The sequence below is a fragment of the Orbicella faveolata genome, unplaced genomic scaffold, assembly GCF_042242905.1.
Source record: "Orbicella faveolata isolate gen_17 unplaced genomic scaffold, um_ofav_v1 contig_35, whole genome shotgun sequence".
Lineage (NCBI taxonomy): Eukaryota > Metazoa > Cnidaria > Anthozoa > Scleractinia > Merulinidae > Orbicella > Orbicella faveolata.
This window is the reverse complement of record NW_028301564.1, coordinates 4,996,027-5,021,219: the sequence shown is the minus strand read 5'-3', so window position 1 is coordinate 5,021,219 and position 25,193 is coordinate 4,996,027. Positions and strand designations below refer to the sequence as shown.

General features: G+C 40.1%; 2 protein-coding genes across 2 annotated transcripts; both read left to right on the top strand.

Annotated features, from left to right (window-relative positions):
* Positions 1–2,714: 2,714 nt before the first annotated feature.
* On the top strand, positions 2,715–9,424 carry LOC110066583 (uncharacterized). The gene is made up of 4 exons (XM_089274066.1): positions 2,715–2,810; positions 4,587–5,177; positions 5,467–5,673; positions 7,443–9,424. The coding sequence occupies exons 2-4, from the start codon at positions 4,590–4,592 to the stop codon at positions 7,839–7,841; spliced, it is 1,194 nt and encodes a 397-aa protein (XP_089130192.1). The 5' UTR covers positions 2,715–2,810; positions 4,587–4,589; the 3' UTR covers positions 7,842–9,424.
* Positions 9,425–11,395: 1,971 nt separating this feature from the next.
* Positions 11,396–24,202, top strand: LOC149102725 (uncharacterized). The gene is made up of 3 exons (XM_089274061.1): positions 11,396–13,401; positions 15,014–15,906; positions 17,097–24,202. Exons 2-3 carry the CDS (start codon positions 15,078–15,080, stop codon positions 20,921–20,923), a joined length of 4,656 nt encoding a protein of 1,551 aa, XP_089130187.1. The 5' UTR covers positions 11,396–13,401; positions 15,014–15,077; the 3' UTR covers positions 20,924–24,202.
* The last annotated feature ends 991 nt before the right edge of the window (positions 24,203–25,193 follow it).

Below are 25,193 nucleotides of genomic sequence, written 5' to 3'. Positions count from 1 at the left end.
CGAAATACTTCACTCACTCGCTCCGTCAGTCATTCAGTTGATGAGTCTTCTGCTTTTTTGCCGGTAATTCCGCTGACCAGTGTATTCTGCGAGACTGGGAGTGACAATTGCCTTACAACAAAAAGGCTGCCAAATCGACGAACTGATCTTTCGTGCTTTGAGCCGAACAGGCGCTAGCAAATTACGACAAAGGTGGGTGTATAATTCGATCAATCGACCGCTTTGACAGTGGCTTTCAACCAAATCTTTGCCACAAATCATCTGCGAGGGTTTCATGCTCGAGAAGAGTTTTTCTTCCGCGAATTATTTCAAATGTCCATACCGCCTCATATTCTTTTATAACTTCATTACTTTTATGACTGTAATTTTTATTTTTATTTTCCAATACCTTTATAAACGCAAACCACCCGTTAATAGCTAGAAGGGGAAAAACACCAGTCTAACACCAGGGTTCAAACCACCGACCTTACTAACTTCAGACCACCCGGATGAAACCTTACCACTTTGCCAACGTGCAACTGATGAATTAGAAAATTAATCTGACAAATTGCAAGTCCTAGGGACAAAAACATCGATATCAGAATAGCCCTCGACTCACCAGGGCAATTCTAAAGGCGAGCAGACGTATAATAAATATAGATTTGGTTTAATTTGATAAAGATTAAGGCGGGGGTTCTCCTAAAAACGTACCATTTATTCAAACTTTTCTCGTGGCTAAGATTTAATTCCAAACCATGGCAAAGTAACAATTTTGGAAAGCTTAAAGACCAAAGATTATAAAAAAATATATTTGTACCCTTGGACTGTATTGTCGAAAACCTGACAGCGGCAGATTAAATCTACCACTTGCTGGGGAATGCCAGGACTTACTTGAGGAAATATACTCTACAAGAACTGATCAAAATGAATATTTTTTTTACATTTTTTAAAAGAAGACTGAATACGTTGCTCTTTTAAGTATAGAGATTTTTCAAAGTTAAAAACCCATGAAATGGTGGTGACCAGTCAAATCTGATACAGAAAGTCCACCATACGTTTCAATGGATACCTTAAATAAAATGCACTAATGGAAAAGCTCCATGTTTAAAACACAAAACTTACTCAGAACAACAAATTTAAATCCTGAAAATTTCAGCTCAACTGGACAAATACTTCTCAAAATATCTTTTCTCAAAGGCAAAAATAACTCGTTTTGAGAAAACGAGCTTTGAACTTATAGTAAAAAATTCTCAAAAATAAAACTTCAATATCTTAGGATTCAAATTCCGATAAAGACAAAACTTCGATTTTTTTTTTTTACAGAATTTTAGGTTAACCCCCGCCTTAAGCTGATCATAGTTATTTACTTATAAAGTACTGTTTAAATAACACATTCAGTTGTTTTTTTTAATATATGTATAATTGTATAATTTATGCTGTGTCACGCAACATACATACTCCTCAAAATCTTAGTTTAACGAGGAATAAAACACAAATAGCGGTGATAAACATATTAAACTTACGCATTTTAATAACTTGACGTTTCGTATGCTACGCAAAATACATTTCAAAAGTGGAATAAAGACCGTTACAATTTTTGAAAACTATATATGAAATGTAAATAAGGGGTCTGGAAACGAGATTAAGAAACATCTGTTTCTTAACAGTAAAACAATAAAAGCCTGAGCTTATTAATAAAGTATCAGCGGCTCACTGCTGGCGTTTACATTAAGAGCCGGCCTAAGTTCTTGGATGAGCAAAGTTTCTTTAATTTTACAATGATAATCTGTTTTACCAGAAGCTAGAATATGAAAATGATCCCACTTGATGTTGTGACCTGTTGCTTTTATATGGTCGGATATGGCTGAGGCTCAGGCTTTTATTGTTTTACTGTTAAGAAACAGATGTTTCTTAATCTCGTTTCCAGACCCCTTATTTACATTTCATATATAGTTTTCAAAAATTGTAACGGTCTTTATTCCACTTTTGAAAATGTATGTTGCGTAGCATACGAAACGTCAAGTTATTAAAATGCGTAAGTTTAACATGTTTATCACCGCTATTTGTGTTTTATTCCTCGTTAAACTACGATGGCCCAATAACCAAAGTCCTCAAAATCTTTTTGACCTCCTTGTCATAAATATGCATCACATAAAAGATGTTCCTTTCAAACATTACGAGTTGGCTTAAAAAGCGTTTTGATTTCTCTTTCATGGTGAGAAAAATAATTATCTACAGAAAAAAACTGCAATTAATTATTTACCTCAAACATATTCTTGAACGTCAAGTCATTCCTGTTCATTGAAAGCGTCGAACGCGCTGTAGTTATCAACCGTAGTGAGAAGCTGTCGTAAGACTCATACAAGCAATTAGAAGTTGATTGTATGAAGTACAGTTTATATGCTAAAATAAGCAATTTTTAAGACACGGAAATGTTGCACCCCGAAAAAGTAGGTGCTATATTACACCCCTACCTCCCCATATTAAACGGCCACCTCTCTCTCTGTCACTCTGTCCCAAATGTGGCCGCTGTAAAGGACGATTTTTAGCATGGATTCTTACTTTGTGTCTTTTGGAATACCCTCATTTCCAGGAGGTCATCTGCAGTCTGTAGTTTGTAGTAAATGACGTAAATAGATGTGCCAAATATCTCAATGAAATACATACAGATGAGGTCTGCTTGTGTAGCGTCTCTCGTGTTGCACTATCGTTACATCCGGCGACGTCATAATTGATGCGCACCGAAGCGTAAGAGCAGCGTGCGTGGTTTAGTTCTTTCGATAACACTCGCTCTTCATGTTCACGCTGTTCGCCCCAGAATAGGGATAGAGGTATGTAACGATATTGTTATCCAGTTATCGTCGCCTTATAGGCTTTGTTTATCGTTTGTATGCAAGGAACGTAGTTTATGCTTCCACAAGTGATCAATCTCTGTTGTTATGTAAGTTAATTTTCAGCAACAATTCTTCGTTGTCTATTCAGATCGGATTTAGTTTACCATGTAGTAGAGTGATTCTACTTGCCTTTCAGTTTTAACGTATTGGATCAGTAAAGATGGTCGTTAAACTTGATTCGATATCAAGTTCACTCGGGAAACCTATCGGCGCTACAGTTTGTTTACGTGGTCGGATAAATGGTTCTATTGAAATCTAGGTCCCCCGAATTGCACAGTACACATTATTTTGGCATTTTGAATTGTCTGAGGAATAAAGCTTTGTTAAACAGTGATAACCATCCTCGGTCTCGTCTTTAGTCTTCACGTGAGACTTATCTCCGTCAGATCGCTTCGCCCGCGCTCTCGGCGTGTAACCGCTCAAAGGTGAGCCTGCTCGCAGGCTATTTTAAAGAGTAAAGCGGGGAGCCGTACACAGAATATTTTCTTTGTGACAAGCCGTCACGCTCAAATAATAGGTAGCGCAAGCTCGGTATGTGTCATAAAGTATCGACATACAGTCCTAATTTTAAAATTGTACGGAGCGTAGTTTTAAAACAATTGAACATGACCTTCATTGTAAGAGATTGTATGGAAAGTACTTTTGTCGCTGTTAAGTGTAGTCTAGCCGACTCTCCTTGGTTTCGAATTGTCACTGTATTTGGATTTCAAATTGTCGTTGACGGGTGGATTATTCCGTTGCTGATGCAGTCCGGCCACGGGTTGCCACGTCGTTGAATAGTGTACTTTATCGGCGATTTGCAGCCTCTAATATCGGAATTCAGAGACGAGAAAAATGGAGTAGGTGGCAAATTTATCAGCAAAACCGTTTCTGGTGGAAAAATCACAATGGCGTAAATTTGACGAGACTTTTCGCCGCTGAAAGCGAACCCGGTCCTGAGAGGGACTCCAACCTTCGCTTCGCTTCTTATGATGCTCACATACTGAGCTTGGGCTATCTGTGCTCAAATGAGTTGACTTTAATTAAGCGTAGAGTTATCCCGAGCATTGTCCGTCAGTCTAAAAGATGTATATTGACTATATTATCAAGTATCATCAAGTTTTCAGTTGGAATATCGTGATAACAGAAAAGAGTGAAAGTCTTAAGTCTATATCAATAACATTTAATTTTTATGGAATTGAGCTTGTTCAAACTTGAAATATGAATTGTCGTGCTTTAAACGTAATTCCTATTTTTTTACATGGACACGAGTGTTTTACTGGAAAATACACCACTCGTAAAATTCATACGAAACTACATCCAGGACTCGAGTGGCGTATTTTCCATATCCTCACTAGTGAAGATATCGAGTTTGTCTCTTAACTGAACTTAAATTCGTTGGTGTATGATCGAAACATCTTCGGGTCTTCCTCGAAAGTCTTCGGCAATCTTCGGTATTCTTCGGTATTCTTCGGACATTTTCGGAAAATAGTCGGCAACGTTCATGTGACCTTCGGACAAGTTTCGAAGAATCTTCGGAAATCTTCGGAAAATCGTCAAAAACGCTGTCGTCAGTATGTCGATATAATAAAAAGAACATTACACGTTAGCTAGAAGGTATGAATTTTATGTTCGAATGCCAAGAAAAATATATTGTTCTTGCCACTCGAACATAAAATTCATATCTTTTCGCAATCGTGTAATATCCTCTATATCATTTATCTCCCTTAACAGAATATGGCAGCTCGGCTTCTGCGGCTTCGCACATCTGTCTCGAGACTTCCTAGGTGCAGTATTCCCAGAGCCAGAAAGGCCTATGTCAAAAATGTTATTTGCAGTTATTCAACCCAGCAAAGTCAGGAAAATCCAACAACAAAGAGAATTTTTCATCCACTACCCAGAGAGGAACTGGTGACTAAATTCAAGTCGAGGCTCAAGGACAGGCTGTTCACTGTTGGTTCAACGGGTGAAGGTTTCCCAGAATTCCTGGGAGAACCAAGAGAGTCATTCCCACATGGCGTGCGAGTTATTAATCCGCACCATTCCTCCCTCGCCGAACTGACCACAAAATGTATGGAGTACGTAGAGGAAAAACACGCAAACCATCTCGCCATTTTGTTCCGCGGTCTTCCAGCGGAAACTGCACAGGACTTTTCAACTATTGCAAAGGAAATTCCTTGGAAAGGAATGGCTTACGAGGGTGGTACGGCGTTCCGACAGCAAATTGACAAAAGTGTAGGAACTTACACCGCTAACGATGATCCAGATGATGTGACTATAGATCCACACAACGAAATGTCATACACTGAGGTCTACCCCTCCAAGGTTAGCAGTTTGATTAAGTATAGAGTACACGAATTGAGAATGCAGGAGTCATGAACAATAAATTATCCCGTGGTGCAAAATAGAATGCTCTTTATGTGTAAAAGATCCCAAAGAAAGAGCCGTGTTATACCCAAGAGGTAAGAAAACAATAGTCCTTTATATTCTCTTTTTAATAGAACTTAAACATATATTAGAAGGCGGAGGATTTATTATGGAAGCGATATCGATTGTAAGTGACGTTAATTAGCCAGCCTTTAACTAATTGTTACCACTCTCTCTTTCCCTACAGCTTTTCTTTTTCTGCCTGAAAGAACCTGCAGATGGCTGTGGTGGTGAAACATCTCTGGTTAAAAACAGCGAACTCCTCTCCAAACTGGACCCCGAAGTTGTGCGAAAGTTTGAAGAGAGACAAGTGCGCTACGTCAGATACTTGCCAGACAAATCCAATAAAAAGTACTTGAATTGGCAACACGTGTATAACACGGAAGACAGAGAGGTAAGCAGTTGCATGTTTTCACGTTCACCTCCTACCCTCCCCATGTTTTCTCTATTTTGTGTTTTCCTAAGCTTTGCATGATGATATCCTTAAATAGCGGAGCTCCGGCGGCCCGAAGGGCTGCAAGGCGGAGCGTCATAACTATAGGAACAGAACCACATGCATGCATAGAAATAGAAAACCATGCAACTCTTTTTGCATGGTCAACATGGCACGTGGCATGGATCGCGGGCGCGTGCGCCGCACGACGACGTCGACGTCGCGCAACGCAGCGGCCATACCCCAGCTAATAGTTCGACCGAGGCATGCAGTCTTTGTTTACGGCGTACATTGTTTTAACTGATCTTTAAAAGCACGACAAGAGCATTCGAAGAAGAAACGCTTTAATGCTAAAGAGATCCTAACCGTCGCGTTACATCATGCAACTGACTAAGGACGCATAAATTACGACATACTTATTCATGCTCTTATTCACTCATGCACATTCTTGTACGTGCATTCTTGTACATTTTATACATAAATTAGCATATTATTACATACATCTTTGATATTGGACATCCATGTTATCGTATCACCATGTCACGGGTTCAGGTTCAGTTCATCGAGGTTAAAGTTGACCGCTTCCCAGTTGACCATTGTAATCAGGAGCTCCGCTTTTAGGCTTGGCTAAATCTATGTATTGCTTTTTGTAAAAGGTACATCTTTTGAGGTACGTCATTTGGTCAAAACATTCGTTTTGTGGGCCCTCTCTCCTTTCAGCCATATCACATTTTCCGATATCCCAAGAAAGGACACTCGGAGCAAATACAAGTTACATCTAATAACAGCACTAGGCGAAGAGAAATTTCTTACCCTCACCAGTTTGAATAAATTTGCCAGTGGTGGAACGTCTATAGGGGGAATTCATCAGTAGATCATTCAAGGAAGTTGAGCAAGACCAAAATCGTGTATATTACATTGTCGACTATATATAGCTGTGTACAGTACATTAATTTTAGATTTGTAAGTAAACAAGAATTTACTGAAAGTATGACTTGGTATGGGGGACTGGTACAAATATTATTTTACAACCTTTCCATCAATCATGCTCTTCTTCCGCAATAAAATAATCAGAGTTTACCATCTCTTTATTGGCAAGCTCTTCATGATTCCTTTTGATTAGAAAATACAGCGAGCGAAACTCGACTAATCAAGCCTTACACAAGTTTCAAGGACAAACCATTGCTTTGTTTTCGAATTATTCTCCCAGTTTCTTTAGAAGTTTTACTTCTCAGCTCTTTTGGCCTCGAACGAAAATCTATATCGAGCACCAAGACAGGGCCAGAAGTACACCGATGTACTTCATGCATAACTTGACATACCTTAAAAAGAAACAGCCGAAATGTCAGAAGCAGAAATAGTAATTTTCAGTTCAACCTTAGAGACTCGACGTACTGCGAAGCTTCGATTCCTAAATCAGGTGCTCAGCACTGAAGATGGCGGCCTGCGGAAGAGTTAATACGGATGTCTTCCAAGATTTCTTTCAGCATTGGAAGCGAGCAACCTTCATATTCCCTTATCATTTCTGCACACTGACATGTTTGCCGTTCGGCGATCACTTGAAAATGAGCGAGTCGTGTCCAACACCGCCTGGCCTGCTTGAGTGGCATGTCTAAAAACTAGCTAGGCGCCCATTGAAGTATGTTGGAACGTACGTATGTTGAAGCTAAGTGTATTCACCACAATTGTCAAAAATTTAGTCCATTTTTTTTTTATTCCCCTCATTACAGGTCGTGGAAAAGGGAGTGACAGAGCAAGGCAGCAAAGTCACATGGGATGCCAGCGGGGATTTATACCTTTGGCATAACAGGCCCGCCTGTATACAACACCCGGAGACAGGGGAGAAAATCTGGTTCAACCAGGCAACAAGTCTTAATTGCATGTACTACCGGTTATTTCCTGGGGGAACTGAAATCCCCGATCACAAACAGCCTTCTCATACTTATTATGGGGATGGCAGCGATATCGAACCTGCAGTACTGCAGCACATATTAGCTACCACATGGACATGCGCAGTTGGGTTTAAATGGAAGAAGGGTGATTTGTTGGTGTTGGATGACTTGGCTGTTCAGCACGGCAGACTGGGATTCAAAGGGGAGAGAAAACTTTTAGTTTACATGACTGCATAGTGAACAATTAACAGACAGGGAAAGCTTGTTGATATTGCAATAATGAAGTTTTAAGGGCCGCGTGAGACCTGGTGGTAGTTCATTACATACTGTAAATAGTACCATGTATGGGTGACAAAGAAAATATGTGTGTAACACAGCCACTCCTGAAAATTACTAATCGGTTGACGCGTACAATTAATCCCTAATTGTTTCTCGAACAAACCGATTTTCTATACTAATCATAGGCTTACGAGCTGGGGGGGAGGGGGGGAGGCGGGTGAGGGAGGCTGCAGCCCCCCTCCTCCAGCTACGGAAATAACGTAATTTTTCGGGAAAAAACGCTCATGATTCGGGCAATGACACTCGAGAGAAAACATTACAAAATAATACTGTTGGTGTGATTTCCTAACCTCGTATAAAAAAAGGTTCCTACTTTTTACGTCTGTCTGTGTTATTAGATGCCCGACCGGGGGTCTGTAGGCCGTCGAGTGGTTTCTTAAAAGAGTTTGTACCTAAAGTAGTACCGTGTAAATTGTACCATTTGTATCTGCTGCTGATCTGAAGTGTCGTTGCGCACCGAAGACGCCATGGTAATCAGTCGGGACAACGGCCTTTCCTTGCTTGTAAGCTACTTTCTCTGACATTTGCCTTCCAAAAAAGGACTTAGACTGAAATGATATGAGTGACCTGGGTTTTTTAAGCTATAATTTCCAAGTATATAAGCGTACTGTATTTCATAAAGCAATTTTTCCATTCGCGCTTGTTGGATATGAAATTGGTTATAGCCAACTCGGTCCTACGGGCCTCGTTGGCTATTTACCATCTCATATCCAACGCGCGCTCAAAGAATAATTGTTAAATATCGCTCAAGTGACTTTGATTTTCTATAACTACAACACATGGATTTTTTCGTGCGATAAAACAGGATGCCGTGATATATAACAAGTCGTCCGTAACATAGGATAACTTAATAATAATAAGTTAAGTTCTTTGGGGCACTCTAAAACTTCAATGCGCTGACAAATTTAGAAGTTAAGACGAAAAAAAAAACTGACAAGTTGAAAAATGTTTTAAATAAGTTGCAGCATAGGGAATTCGTGTTTCTCAGATGTTACTGTAGATACTACGGGGATTTAGAGATTTGAAGGGCACAGAGAACTAACTTTTGAGTGGTCCGGAAATAGACAAGTCAAATAACTTGGGGTTTGTCCAGTGATAAATAAACAATAGCCTCCATTTGGCGTGAAATGATGCTCGAATATTTGTCCATGGACATTATCTGTTCCAAGAAGGGAACAGTTTTCCCAGAGGGTAGCTCGAGAAAACCTGTGAGCCCTGGGGAGCAGATAATGTTCAAGGACAAATATCCAAGCATATTTTCGCGCCAAATGAAGACTATTGTGTTTATTATCCTTCGGATATTTTTTCGCAATACGCGCAGTTTTGAAAATTGGGGAATATCACTCGGATATTCCCCAGTTTTAGCTGGGGCATATTCAGTCACGTGATGCGTTTAGACCAATCGCGCGCGAGCAAAAATATTTGCTGGATTATAATTTGTTAATATGTTTTAAATAGAAGTTTCAAATCAGGGCCAATAAGGTGTGTCCGGATCGCTTGATTTTAAAATAACAAAAGGCTTGTGACAGTAGTTTGCACAGGCGCTGGGATTTCTCCATCTCATGCTTCGGTGGACCGTAGACGAGACCACTGATAAGGTTAAGGCGTAAGATAAGAACGCATGCATGTATGAAGCAGCGGCCGTCGATAAAAGCCAGAACATGGAACATCCCGGAACATCGAATGATTATGATAATTATGAGAAAAAATATGTAAAATTAAATGTAAAAAATAAACCAAAAAAAGGTATCAGCTCAAAATATGAAAAGATATTTGGGGGGGGGGGGTAGGGGGGAGTCGGCAGGGTGGGGTAGGGAGCGTTGGATATTCATCCAACTAACCACAATGAGTGCAGGCTCCTCTTCTTTCCCGCCAATTGCGTCACGTGGCTTACAGCACACGAGCATAGAACATTCGGACGATGAATGCTAGGTAATTCATTGCGTTTCCTTTGTTGATCCCAGATTTCTTCAACGTCTGAGGTGTTCACAGGGGCATCATATGGTTGCTTGTTAAGTCAATAGCCATAGCTTTGTCACTACTGTTCCGTCGTTATGTTGCAATCGTCATCTCCAGTTTTCGCGCTCTCCGCGAGGAACGCCAGGCACTATGACCCACCAAGTGCAGAAACTCAGCTGCAGACTCGCCTTTCCGCAAGCCCGAGTAACAAGCAAGTTATTATTCAATAAACTAGTGGTAATCAAAAATTAGAGCAATGCGTTCACGCGCGTACTTCAAATGTTTGGTCTACTTTGGTGGCGTTCGAGAGGCTCGATAGAAAACTAAGTTTTATCGAATTTCAGATATCAATTACACGTGAAGTTGAACTACCGATGAATAGATTATAGCCTGTAATAAAAGTTCATTTAATTAATTAAATATTAACTTGTACCGGACAAAACATTTTGCAGGAAAAACATGTGAACTGTCACCCTGAAGCACAACCTTTTCTTACGGTATATATGCATTGGCGAGACTTTGGCGAATTCTTTTTCAGATCGACACTGAACACTTGTAACAAATATTTCTTGAGACAATAAAGTTGTGACCAGCGTCCCTGCAAGACAGCGCGTCGCCAAATGTTTTTAAATGTTTTGTTTGTATTTGTTTACACTGTCATCAGAGCTTGAACACTACGAACTTGTTTAGACCAGAACCTCAATGCCCAAGAGTTTCTATTTCTATCTCATGGAGAAACTATTTCTTCACGAGAAATCGTGTATACCTATCAGGCTTTGAATTGACGTAATGAATTGAATAAAGAAGTCACACTCGTGTACCCATATTTTTCGGTCTAATTAAAGAGTTCGAACGCCACCAGCTTGGTTTTCTATGAACAACGAAATCTGGAAATAAGGCACAGTCACGTGATTAAACTGATGGCGAACGACTGGAAGGAATGGATTAGTCATCTAAGTTGCGAGCCTTCACTCATTGCAGTCTTTTTTTGTTTTGTTTTGTTTCGTTTACGTTTTTGTTTTGTTTTTTACTTTCCGAGCTGATACCAGTTTATTTTTGATTAATTTAATTTTTGTTCAGTTAATTTCGCATATTTTTCTTATAATTATCATAATTATTCGATGTTCCGCGATGTTTCGGAATGTTCCATGTTCCTGGTTTTATCGACGGCCTGAAGCAGCGTTCAAGTCGATCATTTGATAGAGACAGAGTGGCCTATTGGTTAGCACGCACGCTGCACACCGAATCAAGGGGTACTGTGCGGTGCCGGTGGGGTGCCGGTACGGTAAATAGGTGTCAGCGAATTGTTGGGGCAACCCAACAGAATACTTTTATTCGCTTCCCCACGAAGATCCATTCAGTAAATAAAATCCCTCTCGTTTAGACTTAATTTTGCATTCAGCGTCATTGATCGGGGTGGGAAAAGAGACGTCATTTTCAGTTTCACTTAGTGATGATCGACTTGCAGGCGGGGCAAAAGAGAAAACTTGTTGAACGGGATTGTTTTTATAGAACTTGTTTTCTTTTTTTGACGTCACTTTGGTTTTCATTGTCGTTTTGCACTGAAGAATATTTTCTTCTTTTTTCGTCGATGACATCTTTATTTTAGACTTACTTTACATGCATATCTAAGAAAGTCAGATCAGGGCCGTCTAAACTTTATCGCGTAGTCTTCTGCGCTGGATCCATTTAAACAAACTACTACTGCCTCATTCAGTCTACGAGAATGACTTTGCGACCTTTATAATAATATTCTCGGATGTGCTACAGTAGGCGTTTGTCATGCCACAGGATTAAATTCCCAGAGAAAGACTTACTAAAAAGGTTATTCAGTAGGAATAATTCAACATACTTCCTTTTAATATTCGGTAAACTGTTTCAGTTAACCAGAATCTTGCACAGAGTTCTCGTTTCTGCAAGGAATATCATCGAAATATCCAGAATACTGAAGGTAAGTGAAAGAGTTATAACTTGTTGTTTACAAGTTATTCGAACGGGAACCACAGACTAAAGATATTTTTTCGCTCGCTCAATTCAGTGGCTAAAACCTATTGAAATATAAGCTTTTTCTCTTCCAAGGGTTCCATCTGATCAGACAAGATAAAAAGTTCGATTTAATACTGAGCAATTTTAGTCAAACTTCATCGCAAAGTCATTCGGTTTTGCTCCGCTTGATAACAGCAGAATAAAAGAACTCGCTCGCTATATGTAAATATAAGAGCTAACAACTTTTAGAAAAAATCTATTAGCGTTCTATCACGAAAGCCGTTCTCTTATTGGCTGCCATACTCATTCTCTATTCTGTTGCAGATAGTGAGTAGCCTAGTAGTGTACATGTGCGGTTGTTAACAAATGGCGGCCGAGCGCATCTTTGCTTTTTCCAAGTGTCTGTGAAGAGAATTAATTAGAGTCTTGAACGACTAGTAGATTTATAGTAAAAACAATTAGATTATTCGCTCTCGATCTCTAAGGCGTGATAGTACAGTTGACTGTCCAGTTGACTCGATCGGGCTGCGCGTTCTCGCGTTCATAGTCTAATTTTAGAAGTCTTCGTTATGCATAAAGTTGTGGCAGTTGCACGTATTGTGAAACGCCATTAACATCGTGTTGCAGGGTAAAAGACAGCTTTGTCTATTTTGCCAAGAAAAGGGCATCAAGGACCAGAAATGAAAATCTTGTCACGACTGAACACAAGAGATTATGATCCTGATCATATTTTCTTGCTGAACAACAATTATAAACATTGTATACATGTAAGGACTGTTTAATTCTATGTTCAGCTTTCCGCTGCATTGAGTCAACGGCACTGGAGCGTGACTTACTTAACTGAGGCGTCAAATCTCTCGCACGTTGCTTTAAGATTAAGAGGGGTCCTTTAATTATGTAAGATTCAGCTATATTCACTGAATCCCTACAAAGATTCGTCCAGTATATAAAAGTTCTCTCGTTTAGGTTTAATTTTGCATTCAGCATCATTGATCGGGGTGGGAAAAGTTTCACAAGGTGATGATTGGCTTGCATGGCAAGAAAGAAAACGAACTGAATTGGATCGACAACACTTACATAACTTGTTTTTACAAAACTTGTGTTTTCTGTCACTCCAAATTTTTGACGTCACGTGTAGTTTTCATTGCTGTTTTGTACTGAAAAATATCTTCTTCACCTTTAGTTTACACTTACTTTACCTATCTAAGAAATTCAGTGTCATCTACACTTTATTACGTAGTCTTGTGTATCTTGTGGATCAGTTTAGACAAACTACTGCTGCCTCATTCAGTCTACGAGAATGACTTTTTAACCTTTATAATTATATTTTCGGATGTGTTAGGCGTTTGTCATGCCACAGGATTCCAGAAAGAGACTGACTAGAAAGGTTATTCAGTAGGAATAATTCAACAGACTTGCTTTTAACGTTCGGTAACTGTTTCATTTAACCAAAATCGTGAACAGAGTTCATGTTTCTGCAAGGAATATCATCGAAATATCCAGAATACTGAAGGTGAGTAAAAGAGTTGTAATTAACTTGTTGTTTGCAAGTTATTCGAAGCGGAACCAGAGACTACATATAGTTTTTCGCTTGCTCAATTCTGTGGCTAAAACCTATTGGAATATGAGCTTTTCTCTTCCAAGGGTTCTATCTGATCAGACAACATGATAAGTTCGATTTAATACCGGAGCAATTTTATTCGAACTTAATCGCAGAATCATTCGATTTTGCTCCGCTTGATAACAGCAGAACAATAGAACTCGCTCGCTCTATTTCTATCTTTTGGAATACAATCGAAATAAAAACTAACAGTTTCTGGTTGAAATCACAAATGCGGTTCTCTTATTGGCTACCCAACTCATTATCTATTATGTGTTAGATAGTGAGTAGACTAACAGTGTGAGATTGTTAACAAAATTGCGGCCGCATCTTTGTGTTTTCGAAGTGTCTGTGAAAAGAATTTAGATAAGTTTTAAACAAGTAGCAAATTTATACTAAAACAATCAGATTATTTGCTCTCGATTTCTATGCGTTATAGTTAACTTGGGCTGCACCCTCGTCAGCTATCACGCGATAGAAATCACAAATTCATATATGTTCTAACAATTAAATACCATAAGCATTCATGGATGAAAACGCCCGCAAGACCGAGTTGCGAAACTGAGCAAAGACAATCTGCTGCATTAAAATCGACTATTATCTTCTGTAATAATGTTAAGAAATCTAGGCTCTTTCTGATGGTTTTTATTTTGAATTATCTGCAATCAACGCGATACTGAAACTGACGATTTTAGATGTCTTTGTTATGCATAAAGTTATGACAGTTGCTGGTATTTCGAAACGCCATTAATCAAGGGTACTGTATTGTAATTATGTTGCATGGTAAAAGACAGAGCTTTGTCTGTTTTGCTGGGAAAAGTGCATCAAGAACAACGAAAATCTTGCCAGGACTGAAAAACGTTTTTATAAATTTGTATACAACTAAGAACTTTTGTATTCCCACATGTAGTTAGCCTGGGGCCCCACGCTGATTTAAATCTTTTCTTATGAAAACAGCATTCAAGCTGTTGTGGTCACACTTTGTGATTTTTCCAAAAGAGCCATCCATCCATGATTTCAAAGTGCGTTTTACCCGAGTTTAATTTTTTTATAAGCTTAAGAAAGAATCCACCACAAGTTCGAGTAACAAGCGGACAAAAACTTTGTACCGAGATTATTTACATTGTATTGCAAACTTCTGTGCTATCTTCTCAAAAGAAATCATTTCCACTAATTACTTAACATCAAGTGTCGAAAACAAATTTTAAAGTTCACATGAAAGTACTGTCGAAACTACTGTTGAAATGAAACTGATAATGAAATTTTACCTGTGTTTGCACAATTTCTCTGAACTTTGAAATTTATTTTCTCGAGTTCATATCGGAAATTGTATTTGGTGTTGTCTCGGACAACTGTTTATATCTTTAGCTTTTAGAAAATGCAAAAAGGACTGTAACATACTTTAAGTTACTATGGTACCAGGTTTTGTCCACTGTAAAAATGGAAATTGCTCGATTTCCTATCGGATATGGTCTTATTGTTTCGATTTTTCAATCGCCACCAATCTCTGTTGTTCTTTTAACAGGGACAGTATTGTCGTCCTGCCAATGTAAACAGTTTTCACTGGGATTAGTTTATTGCTATCAGTAATGGCTCTACAGCCGTTTACGAACGAACAGTTAAACTATTTCAAGTTTGCTTTTGTTGTCCTGAATGAGTTCCCCAAGGTGCTACGCCAGACCTTTAAACACATGTGGGACAATACCTTTGCACATCTCCCTGGTTACCAGCCGTGGGATGACTCCATCGCTGTCCGAAACATGTTCCATGCTACAGAGGGTGGTAAAACCAAAGTACCCACACACCTCTCCTATGAGGAGTGGGATTGTACCGCCTTGTTCCAAGCCACAATCTATGCGAAGTCCTTCGCTCTACCAGACACAACAGGTCATCACAGGACACTCAGTGACTTGTACTTGGAGCACCGTAAACCGCTTCATGGAACCTTTCATTCTTCCGTGGTCAGCCCGGGCGGAAATAATGCTGAAACCTTTGCAATGGCGATTGATCAGCTGCGACTCCTGAGAAATGCATTTTGTCACTCATTCAGCTCCGAGATTGACAAAAAGACATTTGATCAATACATTCAACACACCAAAGACGCCATCAAAGCTCTTGGAGTCACGACTGACCCTATTGATGCCGTTGGAAGTTTGACCGAGTCGGATTTTCCCACCGAAAAAGTTTGCAAGTTAAAAGACGACATCACAAAGGAGTTGCTAACAGAAATCACATTTCTCAAGGAAAATGTGGAGGATGAACTAATGGGTATGAGGTCAGATCTTGCTCAGTCGAGACGGGAACGACAAGAAGACTCCATAGAGCTAAGAAAGACCATTGAAAAGGCAACTGCAAACCAAGAAATGGCGAGTGAGAGAATTGCCGAGATTAAAGAGCTTCTCAAGACTGAGCGACCAGGTAAATAAGCAGCACTCCAGAGTTTTTATTTCAAGTTATATTCCTTTCATAAACTTTGATAAGTGCCTACCATAGAAGAGGACTTGTAAGTAGGGGCACGCTAAAATAGGACGCTACACTTTTTCCCGTTTCGGTGAGTAACCATCGACTACCTATTTATAAAAAAAGAATTTTTCGTAATCTAGTAGTGAAACTAGAACTATGTTGTTTCACCCATCTTTATGGTCAGTGGAAAAGAAATCCCAACATGAGGGTGACTTATCAATTGTACATTGTTCGCATTATCAAACCTGTGAAATGAAATGGGCCGGTCAATTAAAAGAGGACTAACAATATTCAGACGGAGTTTTGTGGTCTCACGGATCCTGGGGCCGGGGAACGGGTGGTTGAGCCTGCACTCTATAACATTAGAGCTATCACACTGAAACCTTAAGATTTATTGCTCGTTCAAGCTTTTTCCTTTGAAGTCCACAACATGGAACTATGACGTCATACGACAAAGAAATGCGTCAGTATCTCTGAACAGACGCCATGTTGGATTTCTGATGTTTATTTTAAAAGCTTTAGAAAACCACTAAAAATAGCTCAAACGCACGTAGTCAAAATCTAGAACAACCCTAGTGCAAGAAATGTTTCAAGTTATTTTCATTTAAAATACAAAAATTCAAACAACAAGATCCTTGAGCGATAATAAGTCATACCAATTTGTCCCCAAATAAATTTTAGGAGTTCCTTACTTCAATGCTTTTAAAGTTACGAGCGGCCAAAGCTGGGGATGCCATCAAAAGTCCCCCCTCCCCACTGTTTGAAAAGGGCTAAGCTAGTCCAGGATTAACGAAAACTTTGAATTGTTTCATAAAACATCAACATTGACTTGCGCAAGACACTTGCTGGCTCCTTCATAAAAATTGACGGGAAAAAAATCGACTTAAAACAAAAAGAATAAACAAAAATTGGTCTTTCTAATCCCGCACTAGCAATAATTAGCCTCCGAAAAAGTTTGGCCTGAAGGAAAAGCATGTTATATAATATTTGTTTTGGTATATTCTATCTCTTGAATAGCAATGTTTTACTAACCTCCAGTGCATTTATTTATTTCTTCATCCATCCATCCATCCATCCATCCATCCCTCCATGCATCTGCCCGTTCGTTCGTTCGTTCATTTATTTGTTGGTTAATTGATTTACAGGACTTAAAGCATTTCTACCGAGATCAAATCTTCCTCCAAAAGTTCCCTACTTCATTGGCCGTGAGGAAGAATGTGACGAAATTGTTGGTCACATGACTTCCGAATCCACCCGACTCGTCTCTGTCTGGGGTTCGCCAGGGTTCGGAAAAACGTCCGTTGCCATCGCCGTGGGTCATCATCTTGAAGCACGTGAGCTGCCCGTCTACTTTCTCTCATTACGTGGGCTCAAGTCAAAAAGCGATTTAACGTCCAAATTTCTTAGTCTGTTCCGACAAGCTGGGACACTTGAAACTGATAAGTTGCAGGATTTATCAGCTGACGATGAGCTTTGCTTAATTTTTGACAGACTGTCGGATCGCTGTGTTATAATCCTGGATAATGCAGATGACCTGCTTGAATGTGGTGCGCCAAACGTAAAGGAGGAGGTTTTTAACCTCATCGAAGAAATCTTCAATCGTAGTGACAAGGTCAACTTTCTTTTAACCACAAGAGAGTCGTTCCCCTATTTGAATTTACATTTTCAGGGAAACAAGTCTGTCAGAATAAGAGAGCTAGACAAACTGTCATGTCAAACCCTAGCTGGAAAATTTCTCCCAGAAGCAAGCTCTTCTGATTTGACAAAAGTTTCACAAATCTGTGGGCAGGTTCCCTTAGCCATAAAATTACTGTGTTCCTCCATTTCTGAAGATTTTACTCCGTCAAGTCAGTATCTTGAATTCATGGGGCGTACAGAAAACATTATAGAAGTCTTGGACAACCCTGATTATCCAAGCAATTCGAGACTGAGATCTCTTTTCGAGTCGTCTTTCCAGAGACTTTCTACACAAGACCAAGAGGCACTGGTATCTTTGTGTATTCTTCCTGCGCACTTTGATTTAAAGATTTCCGCAGCTCTTTTGGGGATAACCAGAACAACCGAAGCAGAAAAGGTGTTGCGAAGACTTCAGAGAAAATCTCTGATTGATTCCTGTTCAGATTTTAGTAAATTCTCTATGCATAAACTAATTCAGTCATTTGCAAGAGAAAAGGGAGAAGCTGACCTGAAAGAAACAGTTCTCGTCTCAAAATCTCGCTTCCATGCATTTTACATTGCCCTGTTCGAGGAACTAAATAATAATTTCCTTTCTGGGCATTCCATGTCTGCGTTCATTGAGTTCTATGAAGAGCAAAAGAACATTGTTCAAAGTCTAATTGATGGTTGTTTAGATTCAAAGACAGCCGACAGAGTTTTTGATGTTTTGGCCAAAGCAGAGTTGTTTCTTGACACTCTCTTTTTTAATGAGGGTTCTACGTTTGACAAAATTCTCGATTCAGCAATAATGGCGGCTCATCAGACTGGGAAAAATGTTTTCTACCGGAACCTACTTACTTCCAAGGCGTTTGGTCAGGTGACCTGGGGCGCAGGTGGAAACACAGAGAAGTTGCTTTCTGTGTCCAAGGCTGTTCAAGTGCCAACTTCTTCCCATTGTGATGGAGAGAAAGGAAAACACTTGTGCTACTATGGACTCCATCAGCTTGTTATCGGAAAGACAGAGGATGGAGTGAAAGTTTTGGAAGAAGCGCTTTCTTCCATGAACACAAGTCAAGAGCACACCATTTTGAGGCTTATTATTTTTCAAATTTTTACAATCTATTACCAAAGCAGAAATGATTCCGTGAGCTCATCCAACTTTTATCTAAAGACACTAAAGGAATGCAGAGATGCCAGAGACAATTGTTTACTAGTTACACCTTTGCCAGAGCCAGCAATAAAGAAAGTTGGTGAACACTGCATCATTCCGTCAAACAAAGCAATTCCGTCGGAAAACCAGCCTCTTCAAGCTGAAGTTATCTTTCTTGTGAGCGAAGTAATAGCAAACTTCCCTACCTCTGACAACAATCAACTTTTTGGCAACTTGTTGCTTACCATACTAAACGACTGTGAAGCAACACTCAACACCACTAAAACTGGTTGGTTCAACTTTCATCGCAATGTCGTTCTTGTGCTCGAGTCACTTGGTAGAGACAGAGACGCTTTAAAGCTTACAGAGGAAAAGATAAGCTTTCACCAACGCGCACTGCAACAAAGCGATGAAAAAAAGGACAAGAGCGGTGAAAGTCAAGAACAGCAGGAGGAGGCGCTAGCCAAGAACTATTACGACCTTGGCAGCATTCAATACAGAAAAAACAACTACAAAGAAGCTATCACATCCTTCACACGTGCACTTAATATCAGAATTAAGTTGTTTGGTGAAGAACATCCCAACACCGCTGACAGCTACCATTCAGTGGCAGTTACACAGCATTCCCTGAGTGATTACACCGCCGCCCTTGCGTCAGACAAGCGTGCTCTTGATATCAGAGTTAAATTGTTTGGTGAAGAACATCCCAAGACCGCTGACAGCTACTATTCACTAGGAGCTACACAGCATTCCCTGAGTGATTACACCGCCGCCCTTGAGTCAGACAAGCGTGCTCTTGATATCAGAATTAAATTGTTTGGTGAAGAACATCCCAAGACCGCTGACAGCTACGATTCACTAGGAGCTACACAGCATTCCCTGAGTGATTACACCGCCGCCCTTGAGTCAGCCAAGCGTGCTCTTGATATCAGAATTAAATTGTTTGGTGAAGAACATCCCAACACCGCTGACAGCTACTATTCACTAGGAGTTGCACAGCATTCCCTGAGTGATTACACCGCCGCTCTTGAGTCAGACAAGCGTGCTCTTGATATCAGAATTAAATTGTTTGGTGAAGAACATCCCAACACCGCTGACAGCTACCATAATATAGGAGCTACACAGCATTCCCTGAGTGATTACACCGCCGCCCTTGAGTCAGCCAAGCGTGCTCTTGATATCAGAATTAAATTGTTTGGTGAAGAACATCCCAACACCGCTGACAGCTACTATTCACTAGGAGTTGCACAGCATTCCCTGAGTGATTACACCGCCGCTCTTGAGTCAAAGAAGCGTGCTCTTGATATCAGAATTAAATTGTTTGGTGAAGAACATCCCAACACCGCTGACAGCTACCATTCAGTGGCAGTTACACAGCATTCCCTGAGTGATTACACCGCCGCTCTTGAGTCAGCCAAGCGTGCTCTTGATATCAGAATTAAATTGTTTGGTGAAGAACATCCCAACACCGCTGACAGCTACGATTCACTAGGAGCTACACAGCATTCCCTGAGTGATTACACCGCCGCCCTTGAGACAGACAAGCGTGCTCTTGATATCAGAATTAAATTGTTTGGTGAAGAACATCCCAACACCGCTGACAGCTACCATTCACTAGGAGCTACACAGCATTCCCTGACTGATTACACCGCCGCCCTTGAGTCAGACAAGCGTGCTCTTGATATCAGAATTAAATTGTTTGGTGAAGAACATCCCAAGACCGCTGACAGCTACGATTCACTAGGAACTACACAGCATTCCCTGAGTGATTACACCGCCGCCCTTGAGTCAGCCAAGCGTGCTCTTGATATCAGAGTTAAATTGTTTGGTGAAGAGCATCCCAACACCGCTGACAGCTACGATTCACTAGGAGTTGCACAGCATTCCCTGAGTGATTACACCGCCGCTCTTGAGTCAAAGAAGCGTGCTCTTGATATCAGAATTAAATTGTTTGGTGAAGAACATCCCAACACCGCTGACAGCTACTATTCACTAGGAGTTGCACAGCATTCCCTGAGTGATTACACCGCCGCCCTTGAGTCAGCCAAGCGTGCTCTTGATATCAGAATTAAATTGTTTGGTGAAGAGCATCCAATGACCGCTCAAAGCTACAGATCAGTACGCTTTTTAAGTTTCTTACTTTTTTTCTCAAACATTCCTGATTAAGGATGTAACTGGTTTTTTGTTTTTTTTTCTAGCCTACATAGCAGCTGTTTTCTGCGTGCACGGTGTACTTGCGAGGTATCGGTAGTGACTTGCGATCGAGTAGATTAGCGGCCATGTTGGCTTAGGAATAGTGGGCGGTGAAGGAGATGGGAAAAGTTTCGTTTCTTCTTCCCCTCCTCATTACTTCAACTCTTACCCCTCTTGTGGCCTAACCCCAACTACCAGGTCACCTTTTTTTCTCTATCCAAGCCTCTTTCGGCTTTGAATTGAAGCTGGTGGTCGCTTGATCAAAATGCGCCTGTTCACGTTATCTCTAGGAATCCAACATATTAAATGTATCGGTCATCGCCAGATATTGCGCATAGTTACACCAAATAACATTTTCCTACCTTTAAGACTCGAAAATATGCCCTTGAAACCTCAAACGCAAGAATCATTTAGATATTAGGCCGTTCGATCCGAAGCCTATAGGTTTGTGGTTAGAGTCAGTCTTAAGTCCTAAATCTTCACTGAGATTTCTTTTGTATTGTTGTTGTCATAGTAGTTTGTTTCAAAGCTGAGTTTTAATGCCCACTTGACGAATGCAGAATTTGTTATTGTTATTCCAGTTCGCTATCATGTTTTGAGTCGTTAACGTTAGATGTTCACCTTGTGTATTTTAGGGTTAGCTAGAAACCTCTTATAAACAGAAAGCCCTCTCCAGATATAAGCCTGACTAGTTAGATAACGGTAAATTCCTTCTGATGAAAAGCACTCCGTCATTTTTTCTAGTCGACAAAGGCAAAGAAATCATGATTAATCAGGAGAAAATTGGCGAGAATTTTTAGAAGCCAGAACAGTTTGTTATGAGAAAATTATACCCAGAACTTATTTAAACCGGTCTTTTCTTAGTCGTCAGAAGAAATATAATAGGAACACGAAAAAGACTCGCTTTTGGGCGAAAAGTACTGAAAGTTAAGATTTTCAGGTCGGATTGTTTCTATGGATATCATGTTTAACCCTTTAAACTGCACTTAAATTTGTTGGTGTTTGATTGAAACATCTTCGCCGGAAGTCTTTGTAAATCTGGTAATCTTCGGGAAATGCTCAGAAACGTTCGTGTGACCTTTGGATAACTTTTGGAGAGTCTTTGGAAATCTTTGGAAAGTAGTCGGAAACTTCGGAAACCTGTCAAAAAACGTCGTTATTATAATACAAGTTTTTTGTAAATGTGGTAATTCTTCTTCTCGTGTTCAACTTTATATCTCACTTGTTAGCTGCGCTCACTCGTGAGATATCGCGTTGAACACTCCAAGATAAATTCCATATCTACGCGCGCCCGTGTCTTATTCCTTATTTATCAAACACTAATTAATGAATCCTAAATCGTAATCAGCAATATACAAGTATTGGCATGATTGATTTCAGACGTTAACATTACTTCATCGATATGATCAACTGAAATCATCGTAATTTTACACGTGTTCGATTACGGCTTTTCTCAGGGCTTGTAATCGATGTAAAACACCGCAGACATACTAAATGATTCACACTTAAACTGGAAAACTCAAGTAGAATTTATAGCTAAAAACATCAAAAGAAGTATTAGCATTTTATGTAAGTTAAGGCATCGTGTTGATAGAAGTATTGTACTTTCAAAATGATCAAAGGATATTGATTTTACCCTACGAAGGTATCAAATCTAAAGGTCTTGTTAAAAAAGAGGTAACATTTCGTTGACAATGCATCTTTAACCCCAGTGCTAAGGTCCTTTTGCACTGCCTCTGTATAGTGGCTAGTTTTCATTAGCGCGTAACCTGAAAGAACATATGCAGATGAAGTAACTTGCTGTTAACTGCCATTTGCTGGGAAATTTTCCGCACAACAGGCTCTAATTACATTGCTGCCACATTCCCCTGACTTTGATGGAAGAAAATTAACAGTGTTAGACTGATTAAATTTTCTCTTTTTCAAAATGTCAATTTTCCCTGACTCAAGATAAAAATTCCCTGACTTTTCCCTGACCTGAAGAATTATTTTCCCGCACCATTTCCTGACCTGTGACAACACTTTAATTGTCAACATCTTACTGCCTTTGCGTATGTGCTAGTAAGCTCCGGGCAGCCAGTTTCTTCTCTTACGCCCCATCCACACCAAACCCGGAGAAATTGGAAACCAGCGTTTTCACTGTGAAAACGCATCAAATGCTTTCCGTCCACACTACGTCGGAGAAATTTGAAAACGCATTAATCCGCTGAGGATTGACCCGTTTTAGGAAAACTCGGGCAGAGAAATCAAGTGATTGCCTTGACGCCATCGTTTTCGAAAAGCTCCGTTTTTAAAATGTTTCATGTCCACGCTAAAACGAAAAGCCGGCGTTTTTAAATTTTCCCCGGTATGAAGGGGGTTTTCGAAAAGCTCCGTTAACGGGACAGATAAGTGTGGACAGTAGCTTTCACCGTTACCGTGTTTCCAAACTCCTCCGGCAAAGTGTGGACTCGCCCTTAGGGTCTCTTAGACGAGTGTTTATCAGTCTCGTCCCAATTCCTTCGAGGCTAAAGCGTGTCGCCTCTTAATCCCTGCTGAATTTCAAGAGAAAAACAAACTGCCAGCAGCCTTATGTGCTAGTGAAAACCAGCCTTTAGAAAAAGCATTGTACACAGAAATTAAGTAATGTAGATACTAGTAAATACTCCAATTACTAATTTACAGAAAATTGCTATCATTTTATTCACTGCATTATAAATGCAATATTTTATTGCTTGTTAACTATAAAATATTTCTCTTCTTAGAATATTTCCACTAGTATTGCTCAAGACGACTGCACATCAGTCTCAAAGCATTATTACGTATTAAATTTGTCTCCTGGACAGATTTTCATTTGACTGTAATTGGTTAAAAACACTCCGTGCAATTTATGCAACCGACCCTAACCAATCAGAGCGGAGACTATATTCTCAAAGCCAATCAGGTGCGTTGAAAACTCAGTGAATGAGTTCACGTGACCTTTCCCACATTCGTCACCGACTGCTCCTGACTTTCCCGCGCTTTTCGGTGATTGTCGAGTTCCGATTGGCTGGTCCAATATTTGCAGGCGCGGTGATCCGTTCTAATAATTTTGAATTTAAAAGCTTTACAACAGTCATTAGAAAATAACTATTTTTAAAGTAAATAATTCAAAAAACATTTACAATTGTAATGTACAGCTCGCTATAAATTGGAATGGAGATTTGGCTAGCTACCGGGGTCTGTCACCGCGTGTGCAAAAACGTTACAAAAGTATTCAAACTGAGAAAACAACCCTTGTGCTTTTATAGTCTTTGTTTTTGTTTTCTGGTTATCTTTTATCCATTTTACGCTGCAACTGGAAGAATCTGGCTGCCCTCACAAACCTTATTCAGCCTCGGCACCCCATTCTATAATAAGTACGCTTAAAGAGTGGTATTCCGCAATGTTTTCTGTCCTTGTAAAAGGACTGAAGCAACGAATTTAATAATTGAGTTTCAAAACATTGCGACGCAATATGTTCTTGCCCTTGGCATAACTTGGTTATCGTCAACAATTTCTTTACCGAGATGACCAATCTCTCCATTCTCATAAACTATGCCTGGCTGGATTTGGGAACTGATCGCTTCTGGGGGGTCAAAGTTCATCTTTGACTTTTATCCATGATCCCTGGGAGGTGGCGGACCGGACAAAGTTCATTTGCTATACTAAAAGTCTGTGTCAGTCCCAACCAATTGCAAAAAGTTTCCACGAGGACACTTCGTGACTTCGTACACTCCCCACGCAATTTCTCCCGGACGTCGACTGCTGTGCATTAAGGTTTGTCTCAACGCTCCTATCCGTACCCGAGGCGTTGCGTGACGTTGGAAAGCACGCGTGACATCATAGGTAGGTCTAATAGTTTTCGGGGTGGGGTATAACGCTTCGTATTGCATTTAGCCACTGTTTTTTTGTCCTGCTCAGTGGAGGCTTGTAGTGTGTGAGATTGGCCATATTCTGCTTCTGTACTTGATACTCTGAAAAGGATCGGTAACAAATTATTCTGAAAAGGATCGATAACAAATTATTCACTTTCAAGTTGATAAGTCGGATTTTGTTATGTTTCTTTTGACGTTAGTTCAGGTAAGAGAGATACAACAAGACAACATTCCCTGATTGGTGTCGTGACATATATTGATCTCGCAGATTCAAAAACCGTGGCCTAGCTCCTTAAACAAGAACACGACACAATGCCGTGCCTGCATTGCAACGATAAACTGGGAGGAGACCATCCTTGGAAATCGGC

What these genes read in the sequence shown, in the direction of transcription:
- LOC110066583 (XM_089274066.1), top strand. Translation starts at nt 4,590, where the DNA reads ATGGCAGCTCGGCTTCTGCGGCTTCGCACATCTGTCTCGAGACTTCCT. An exon ending in CTGAGGTCTACCCCTCCAAG is followed by an intron (nt 5,178 to 5,466) that starts GTTAGCAGTTTG and finishes CTTTCCCTACAG; the next exon opens with CTTTTCTTTTTCTGCCTGAA. An exon ending in ATAACACGGAAGACAGAGAG is followed by an intron (nt 5,674 to 7,442) that starts GTAAGCAGTTGC and finishes CCCTCATTACAG; the next exon opens with GTCGTGGAAAAGGGAGTGAC.
- LOC149102725 (XM_089274061.1), top strand. Translation starts at nt 15,078, where the DNA reads ATGGCTCTACAGCCGTTTACGAACGAACAGTTAAACTATTTCAAGTTT. An exon ending in TCTCAAGACTGAGCGACCAG is followed by an intron (nt 15,907 to 17,096) that starts GTAAATAAGCAG and finishes ATTGATTTACAG; the next exon opens with GACTTAAAGCATTTCTACCG.